Source organism: Aptenodytes forsteri, unplaced genomic scaffold, assembly GCF_000699145.1.
Source record: "Aptenodytes forsteri isolate BGI_AS27 unplaced genomic scaffold, ASM69914v1 Scaffold821, whole genome shotgun sequence".
Taxonomy (NCBI): domain Eukaryota; kingdom Metazoa; phylum Chordata; class Aves; order Sphenisciformes; family Spheniscidae; genus Aptenodytes; species Aptenodytes forsteri.
In genome coordinates this window covers 130,479-140,417 of record NW_008795630.1, presented here as the reverse complement: position 1 = coordinate 140,417, position 9,939 = coordinate 130,479, and the positions used below count along the sequence as shown (strand labels likewise).

The window sequence follows — 9,939 nt, the reverse complement described above, 5'->3', positions numbered from 1 at the left end:
ACATAGTGCAAGGCGGTCCAAGAAAGGGCACAGCAGGGCAGGGCAGGACAGGATAAGGGAGGGCAAGGCAAATCAAGGGAAGGAAAGGCAGGGCAAGGCAGGGCACGGCCGGAAAGGGAGGAAAGGCAGGGCAAGGCAGGGCAAGGCACGGCAGGAAAGGGCAGGGCAGGGCAGCACAGGGCAAGGCAAGGCAATGCAGAGCAGGGCAGGGCGAGGCCAGGCAGGGCAGGGCAAGGCAGGATACGGCAAGGCAAGACAGGGCAAGGCAAGCCACGACAGTAAATGGCAAGTAACGCAAGGCAGTTCAAGTAAGGTCATGGTAGGTCAGGGCAGGATAAGGGAGGGCAAAGCAAAGCAAGGGAAGGCAAGGCAGGAAAGGGCAAGACAGTGCAAGGCAGGGCAGGGCAAAGCAAGGGCAGAGCGGGGCAAGGCAGGGCAGGGCAGGGCAGGGCGGGGCAGGCCAGGACAGGGCAAGAAGACAGGCAAGGCAAGGCAAGGCAAGGAAAGGCAAGGCGGGGCACGGCAGGGCAGGGCAGGGCAGGGCGGGGCAGGCCAGGACAGGGCAAGACAGGCAAGGCAAGGCAAGGCAAGGCAAGGCAGGGCAAGGCAAGGCAAGGCAAGGCAGGGCAAGGCAAGGCAAGGCAAGGCAGGGCAAGGCTGGGCAGGGCAAGGTAAAGCAAAGCAAGGCAAGGCAAGGAAAGGCAAGGCGGGGCACGGCAGGGCAGGGCAGGGCAGGGCGGGGCAGGCCAGGACAGGGCAAGACAGGCAAGGCAAGGCAAGGCAAGGAAAGGCAAGGCGGGGCACGGCAGGGCAGGGCAGGGCAGGGCGGGGCAGGCCAGGACAGGGCAAGACAGGCAAGGCAAGGCAAGGCAAGGAAAGGCAAGGCGGGGCACGGCAGGGCAGGGCAGGGCAGGGCGGGGCAGGCCAGGACAGGGCAAGACAGGCAAGGCAAGGCAAGGCAAGGCAAGGCAAGGCAGGGCAAGGCAAGGCAAGGCAAGGCAGGGCAAGGCTGGGCAGGGCAAGGTAAAGCAAAGCAAGGCAAGGCAAGGAAAGGCAAGGCGGGGCACGGCAGGGCAGGGCAGGGCAGGGCGGGGCAGGCCAGGACAGGGCAAGACAGGCAAGGCAAGGCAAGGCAAGGCAAGGCAGGGCAAGGCAAGGCAAGGCAAGGCATAGTAGTAGTTCTCTGTGTCAGCTATCCTGCCCAGAGCTGGTAGAATTTGAAATGTGTCTTTATGGCTTAATAACATTTCACAAAAGAATACTTTCACGTGCCATTGCATTCCTCTGTACCCATCCAGTTTCTGTTCAGTCTGACAAGTTACCCCAGGATGTAAGCTTCATCTTGAGAAATCATACATATATGGATAAAACTTACTCAACCCTTTTGAAGGCAGTGAGATGAATCACTTGCTGTTACATCAGCAGCTTGTTAAAGTGAACTTGGGATTTGAAAATGTCAGTGGAGTCACTGAAATTATATGTGCAAAATCAACAATGTCTGGTCTGTCACTCCAGTGGCACATATGTATTGCAATGAACAGGTCCGGATTACTTGGGGGTGAAATTCACTCCTGTGCAAAAGGCAGCAAAAACTGTATATACCACTTAAATGGAGTGAAAATCACCATGAAGTGAGTCAAGATTGTTAAACTGGGCCCTAGGTTATTCAAGCAGAGTGAAGGATAAAACATAAGGTAATACAATTGTTCCAAATATACATACAGAGAAAAAAGAAAAGTGTGCAACTATTTGCATAATGAAATATATGCCAACCAAAAATGCAAACTATATCTGCATTTACTGCTAAAGGATGCTTTTTATACCTGATATTTATACTCCCTGGAAAACCTGTTGTCTGCATTTACTGGTAAATAATGATACTTATGTAAACCTGGTATTTTTGCTCTATGGGAAATACTTGTTTTATTCAAAGAATTGGAAAAAATAAATTAATCTACACTTATTTATACTTATGTAAACCTGGTATTTTTGCTCTATGGGAAATACTTGTTTTATTCAAAGAATTGGAAAAAATAAATTAATCTAGACACTTATTTATTTTTTATTATTAATTAATAAATTAATCTAAACACTCAGTAAGTGTAGATGTACATGTTACACCATACAAAAGACGCTGTATTCCTTATGACTGCTTAGAAAAGTAAATGTTTTAAGTAAAAGGCATTATTTCCAACTGCAAATTTTGACATAATATTAAACTATGTTTAAAGAAACCATATTAAAACAAAATCCTAAATTAAAGAATACTTTAAAAAATAGTATTTTAATTAATAAAATCAAAAGAAAGACATAATCAGAATAACATTGATATCTGTATGAATTACTAACTTAACTCTATTTTTTCATTGTCCATAAATGCTAAATACCAGACCCTCAAAGACATAGTAAATAACATGAACAAGATACTACTAAACAAACCTCAGACCATTAATTCTTTAAGTTTTTTGTTCACTTACACTCACAAACCAACTTCTGCCATATCAAAATAAAAACAAAAAGCAGATTCGTTTAGATCCATGCTTTGATTGTTTCTGCATTTAATCTTGTTTCAGAAATATTACTCCAAACACAGTAATGCCCTAGCTACAGCTGCAAATCTGGAAGGCTAGATGATTTCGGGGCATCTCAGGTATTTTTGAGTATATTTCATGAAAATGTCATTGAATGAAATTCATATGTTAGTATACGAATATACTAAATACCACTTCAGAAAGGCAAATACCACCCACAAAATGGTTCATCTAATATAGTATGGAGGAATACCAACTAAACATTGCTATAATAATGTAAAATACAGTATGCAGTAATTTCAAGACAGTTCATCACTTTTTAACTAATCTTGTATGCCAACTATCTTTGAGGTTAATAAATATCATTCCTCTTTTACAGATTTGGAAAATGAGACTGTGAGTGTGGTGTATCCCAGGTGTGAAAAAGCTTGATATCAGATACAGTTAGAGCACATCAGCAGCGGTCAGTGAAATATCCTAATAGAGAAGATCAGAACACTGGCATGTAGCTGATCAAGGTAATATCCATCTCCTGAGAAACGGGTCTGCTGTGACTAAAGTCACATGGTGAAACTGTGGGCCTGCTGGCATTAATGACGATTTACTGGTGACTTCAGTGAGGCCAGGAATTCACCCAATAAAACTCTACTAATACAAATTATACTATATACTGAAGTTACCATAGAAATCTAAAATGTTCATGAAGCAACAAGCTACACAGCAGAGCTTGTATGTACTTTGTATAGTGAGATAACCACACGGCACTATATCCTGATTTAGGAGCACAAGTACAAGTTTGCATTTTAGAGTAAACAGACTATGATAAAAATATCTTTAAAAAATTCCAGCTACCTTTCCTATATCTTCATATAGTAAATTAGCATGGTGATACCACCATCTTCTCCTAAGCAATACTACAATATAAATGTTAAATAATCATATTTTTTAAAGTTTGTGAGATCAAAGTTTGCATCTTTAGTCAGTATTTTACACAAAAATAACTGAACTTTATCCCAAAACAATTACCCAAGTGTCTCATTGACAAATCTTTACTTATAAAAGCCAAAGGACCATCAATAAAATAATCAAACCCTCTTAAAAAGTAAATAGCAAAATAGTTTCAAAAATGCAAACAGAACAAATAGCCATGCTCCCTTTTTCAGCAACTGTCATAACTCTCCAGAATTATATTCATTCCAAAATACTACTTTATATAAAACCTTGTTTACTTTGGCTTTCTCACTTATAAACAACACTCTAAGACCAAAATAAACTGAAGACCCTTCTTTGCAATTTGTTTCTGCTTTCATCTCACATAACAACTGGTAAACGCACCACTGCATTGCCTCTTGGAAACTCCCAACAGACATGATGTTTATTAAACTCCACTCAGCACCTTTAACAGGGAGTGTAAAAATTATCATTTCAGACTTCCCTGTACCTCTACTGGCCTGAAAAAGAAGCTGCCTCCTTGCAGGAAGACACCATCACAAACCCAACACCAAATGCACCTTACATTTAGAGTTCTGCTGAATCATTGCTGTCCAAGACCTCCAGTGGCAAGGAGTCACCTAAACTATCCTCTGGATCAATGGTGAAGCCCTGGCTTTTTAATGTTTTATGAGCATTCATGAATTTCTGGAGGTACTTAGAGGTATATAGCCAGTGATGCTTCAAGACATCCTCCATCTCATAGCATTTGGACTGCCTGGCATTCATTTTTCGGAACCTCCTAAACAGTTTGTTTCCAGACTCATTTCCTTCACTTGCCCAGGCCCCAATTGACCCATCTCTTTCAATGATTTCAGGAACATGAGCAAGGGTTTTGTGAAAATAATTTGTAATCTTGCCTTCATATCTGTACTTGAACTTTGTAGATAGGAGCTCAGCAAAACGCTGTGAATTGTAGCTATACTGGCACAGCAATTCTGGACACTCCTTGGCAGGGCATGAAGATCGCCACACTGGCTTCATCTTCAGATAAAGATCCATTAGTTCTTTTAGGGCTTCATGCCTTTCCTCACACTTTATTAATTCACATACTGCCTCTACTGTCTCTTTGGACATGAGCTTCCTAGCAAAATTTCCACTCATCCTCATCATAGGCTTCAAGTTCATCTTCTTCCTGAGGTGTTTGTCAAGAGTCAACTGCCACCTCTTCCTCTCCTCTTTAGACACATCAGGATTCTTGTAAACTTCACCGATCTCCATCTGGAAAATCCTGTAGAATTCTGTTGCGTTGCCAATGTCGCAGTGCAGCGCATCTATGGAGGGAACGGTCTCAATAAAAGGTTTGGCTGAAACACCCTTCACTCTGTCACGGAGCTCATCAACAGATTCGTGATATGGGTTGGACCTCCATATTTCATATCGCTCCAGATTTTCAGCATGGCTTCTGGTTATGGAGTGGAAGACCAAATTCTGGGACGCCTCCAGGCGGGTTGCGTCACACAGGGTACAAATATAAGTGGAACCTGAGGCCTCCAGCCCTTCCACTTCCCGCACAAGTTTCTCATCATATCCTGTACCCCTAAAGATGAATTTGAATGTTCTCAGGATGCCTCCCATTTCAAGTAGCAGTTCACTGTTTTTCATAGCCTCTCTTTCTGCTATGAGGGGGCTCAGGATTGCTGTGAGAGTTTCATGATCCGATTCATCAGCCAGCATAAGGCACAAAGGCTTGCAACACAACTCTGAATTGGGCTTTACTTCTTCAAAGATCCTCTTGCTTTCATTCCCATATGCTATAGCAATGTTCATGACTGTGAAAGAAAAGCGAACAGCCTTCTCTGGGACAGCAGGCCCACTTCCATGCTTCTCACTGACATCTCCCATTCCATCACAGGATTCTTTTACTACCACAGTGAAGGGACCATTTAAATAGTCATCCAGGTTTTTTGCTTTCATGCCTTCCAAGATCTCCTCCTCCATGTCCTTTAAGGCACAAACCAAGGCTGCATCATATCGAAATCTCTTTGCAATTGTGTCTACTGGGTAGTCATCAATTGAAAGTGGCAATCCTGATAGTCCATCTATAATTCCCACTTCTGTGTTAGTGGATACATTTTTCAAGGGAGGTTTCCACTCAAATGGATGATAACCTGGTAGGAGGGCTTTCTCAGCAGTGCGAAGAGCATGCAAAGGCTGGAAGATCTGCCTCCCAGTGACAGCTTTTACCGTTCTATACATTTTATGATATTGGCTACAGCTGAGAAACGTGTTGACTCGGATTGCCAGGCAGACAGCAGGGTGAAGTCCAGATCCCCTCCCTTGCATTATAGCCTCCAATTCATCTGCTTGTCTGTGTTCATTTTTTGCTCTTAAAGCTAGCAGGAACAAAGTCATGCATACAGCCTTTATATCGCCACCCTCTTCTTTCTCAGCGAAAGCCTTGACTTGACGTTTCAGTTCTCTCAGACGATGTTTCTGAGCTCTCCTGGTCAAAGACAGGAGATGCTGCCTCGGTCGGCCACCTTTATTTATGTGGCTGTAGAGCTCTCTATCTTTCATCTCCTTGTGGCTGGAGAGGTGTTGGCCATATTTTCCATGCAAGATCTCTTCATCGCATTCCTTTACAGGGCATCTTATACCAAGGCTATCAAGGATGTTCAGGAAGGATTTCACTGGGGTTACCAGATCAGTAGGGAAGCAAGGATACCAGCAGGAGGGGCAATAGCTGCCCATAACCTTGATACATTTAAGGATGCAAGTTCTGCAAAACAAGTGTCTACATGTTGTTTCCACTGGATCTACCAAAATATGCTCACAGATCTGGCAAGAGATGGATTTAATGAAATCTGCTGGATAATCAACTGCAAGCAGCTTGGTGCTGAGATGTACATTCTTGCAATTGACAATCTCTTTCATTAAATTTTTGTTGTTTATTTGTGCTTGGTTCTTTACACGTCTGTTTATTCGAGCATGTTCTGCAATGGTCTTCACACGTTTGCCATGTTGTACACTGGGTGGATGGCTTTTTCTCTTGACTCCCTGACTGGTAGTGTGGCACACATCACAGTTTGGGGAGTGGGGTTGCCAATCCATCGTGCTGTTCCTAGGAAAATATACTTCACATGGAGTATTACTGAATTTTCTATGGATAATACTCCAGCAGTTGTGACAAAATCGAGTGGGATGGATAGTATCAACGTCCCCTCGCACATCAATCTTAAAAACCTTAGCAATAAGATCTGGCCAAGACGTTGCTTTTTTCTCTTTCTTTCTCAGAAGCCACAGAGTTTCATCATCCACTGGCCCATGCACTGGATGAGTTCTCTTGTAACAATCAGTTTTAAATGAAACTCCACAGATGCGGCAAAGTTGCTTCAGATTGTTCTGATGAGCTTTATTGTCTTGTGTTTTCATGTCGTTGGCATCTTTTTCAAGTGCTTGCCTATTGCCCATTAAGTCCATCTTTTCTCCTCTTGGCACCGCTTCATCTTTATGCAGTATGACTTCTTTGTTTGAAGAAGTGACCTCTTCTGCCTGATCTTTGTTTATGTGGTGGCTGTCATCAGAAGGTGTTTTTTCAAATGATCTCACTTTAAACAGCTTGAATTTCCATTCAGAAAATTTTGTATATGGGTGCTGAATTTCTTCAGGCAGGTCCATTTGTGATGCTACTGACATCTGCAATCTGGCAGAAACCAGACCACCTGAGAAAGAGAAAGAAGCTGTAAGTTAGCTTATCATCCAAAATTAATAATAATGCCATGGTTTTTAATAGAACAGTTCTAATCACTTTAACTGAGAAATGCTTTGAAAGTGAGTTACTCATCCAGTACTCATCACGTACTGAACTGAGAGGCCCAGACATGGCTGTCTACTCAGTATCTCAGATAAGTACCCGAATGTGTTTTGACTTTGATCCTGAGGCATCCACGTGTTTATTAGATCACCCATGCACCTTACATAAAGCCATTAGTCATCCGGTACGAATATCCAAATCTGCCCCTTCCTTCTTATACCTGACTGAGCTTACCATAAGTAAAGCTACTATAGACAACAGAATTACATTCTGAAAGTTTGGTGACTTTTTTATATGAAACTGAACTTGATTGGTGTCTGAAAGATAGAATTTTGCCTGCCTCACGCTATATTATCTAAATCAGCAAGGCCACTGTTCTCACACCACTTGTTAGTCCTTGATCTGATCTGAAGTGTCTAATACATGCCATTCTACATGGGCAAAGCAGCACATACTACTCGATCCCAGTGTAGACTTTATTCAGGCCCCAGTTTTGTAAGGTACTTTAGCATGTGCTTAATGAATGTGAGTAGCTCCATTAAAGCAGGAGGAGTGTATCCTCTGTTGGTGCAAAGCACTATAGTTCCCTGGACTCTAAAGGAGATATGGCAATTTATACTGGCTGCAGATTTGCTCTAGAGAGAATATTTATACATGGTAAGTTAGTCATCTGTTTAAGTAACCTGCTGACAACTCTCTCTGTAAGGATTACTGGTACTGGAAAGCTGAAAATGTCTGTTCAAATTTGACCCCAATTTTAGCTTTCATAGAGATGCAGCCAAAAGTAATATCAATGTGGTTGCCATGGAAATATGGTATTGTATAAAAATAAATACAAGACTTTCGCCTCAAACACTGAAACTTTTTGCTACTGCATCAGACTTAGAAAACAAAATTGTGTAGAAACAACAACAAAAGCGACTAACCTATTTCTCAATACTTTGCTATGAGAAGTGCACAAAGTAAACAAACAGTATAGAGAAGATTCAATTATGTTTTCTGATTTATTTTGTTTTTACTGATCTGGTTGGTGTGAGTAATAAAAAATGAGGAAAACTATACATTAAAACTATATACTAGAACTAGAAATGACATGGGTATGGCTGTGGGTTCTTTAGCTGATTATACCGCCACTTAGCAATTGACATAACTTGCTAGAAATCTCAGAAGGTGTCCTTCATAAGAAATACATCCAAGTCATGGTCTGAAGTGATGATGCCCAGGGTGTTTCTGAGATTATTTCATTTATAACCTTTCAAAAAAGCATCATTTCAGTACAGTCTTTCAGAGTCTGTTGGGAAAGGACTGCATGCTTTGATTAAGTTCCAGATCCAGAATGACATATCAGTCTGCTCAGCTGTTTCCTTAAGAGCTGTGTTTAACTTCAAAATCATTCATTAGGCCTTGGCAACTAAAATTTAGGTTTGTTTTCTTCCCAGCTTCTCTTCATTTCATCCCACTGAGAACAAGCTGCCCATACTGCTGTCCCCATCTGCCTGCATTACTCCGTCCAGCTGCCTATCCTGCTAAATATCTCTGTCTGTACTGTGGTCCCCTGCTGTCCATCACCGATCCAGCCTGGCAAATGCTTGCTTGTTTTCTGCTGTTCATAGATCTGTGATGTGCAGCTGTGCCCAGATGTATTCAGAGCATTACTGCTGTCTCACTTTCTTGGCTGCATCCTGTGGCAGACTTGGTAAAATCTATCCACTGAGCAATAACCCGTTTGCCCCCAATAGTCCTGTGTTCCTATTACCTGCAGAGTAATTGAATAGCTAGTTGCCCTATATTGTCCACAGATCCTTTTCTTCTACATAACACCCTGCGCAATTTTGTGTAATTTCACCATCTCCAGCAGCACCTTCAGAATCTCTTAAACCATGAGCAATGCCTCCTCAGAGCAGTATCTAAGTCATTGTAAAGAAACAGCCAGCACCGAGTACATTTAGACCAAAATATTTAATACTTTCTCTACTATTCTAACGCTTTGACTAAGTGCCACCATAGTGCCATACTCATCTCCAAACCCATGACCTAACTCTTGCTATTAATCGCCAACTCCAATGAATCAGGCAGGGTTTACCCCTGCTAAAGAAAAGTTCAAGCGTTCTTTTCTTTTTTTCTTTCATTGAACATGCCCTGGAAGAAATGAATGACAAAGAAGCCCTCTCAGGTCACCCGACCTTTGCCTTCTGCAGTAGATAATTGTTGCCAACAGGCTACTCATCAAACGCTTTGAATTGCCTAGCTCCCAGGCAGCGGAGATTTCAGCAACTCTCTTGGGAGAGCTAGAAATATCCCCAGTGCTAGGAATATTTCCTGCTACTCATGCTAAATTTGCCTGTGTTCTGTTATTCTAGTTGGGGGTCACACTGAACAATCTTTCTTCTCTCTGCCTACCCCACTCAGATTCTTACGGAGTGAACCCCAGGCATGAACCCCTAGCCATGGTTATTTAATCGACTCTGACAGCTGTGTTCAGTATCGCCTCTTTTTATCTTGAAAAGGGAAAAAAAAATCCCTTTTCTTCCCAGATCACAATATTTCATACATTTCTGAAGACGAGCAAGATTGCAATACTTTTACTCACATCAAGGAAGACCTTGCTTTATAGATAGTGTCACTGAAATGAACAGAACAACCTCTGAGGTGAGGAAGCAC

General features: G+C 42.2%; 1 protein-coding gene across 1 annotated transcript; it reads right to left on the bottom strand.

Annotated features, from left to right (window-relative positions):
• Positions 1–4,049: 4,049 nt before the first annotated feature.
• Positions 4,050–7,160, bottom strand: RAG1 (recombination activating 1). The gene has a single exon (XM_009282457.1). The coding sequence runs from the start codon at positions 7,158–7,160 to the stop codon at positions 4,050–4,052; it is 3,111 nt and encodes a 1,036-aa protein (XP_009280732.1).
• Between the last annotated feature and the right edge of the window lie 2,779 nt (positions 7,161–9,939).

What these genes read in the sequence shown, in the direction of transcription:
- RAG1 (XM_009282457.1), bottom strand. Translation starts at nt 7,160, where the DNA reads ATGTCAGTAGCATCACAAATGGACCTGCCTGAAGAAATTCAGCACCCA.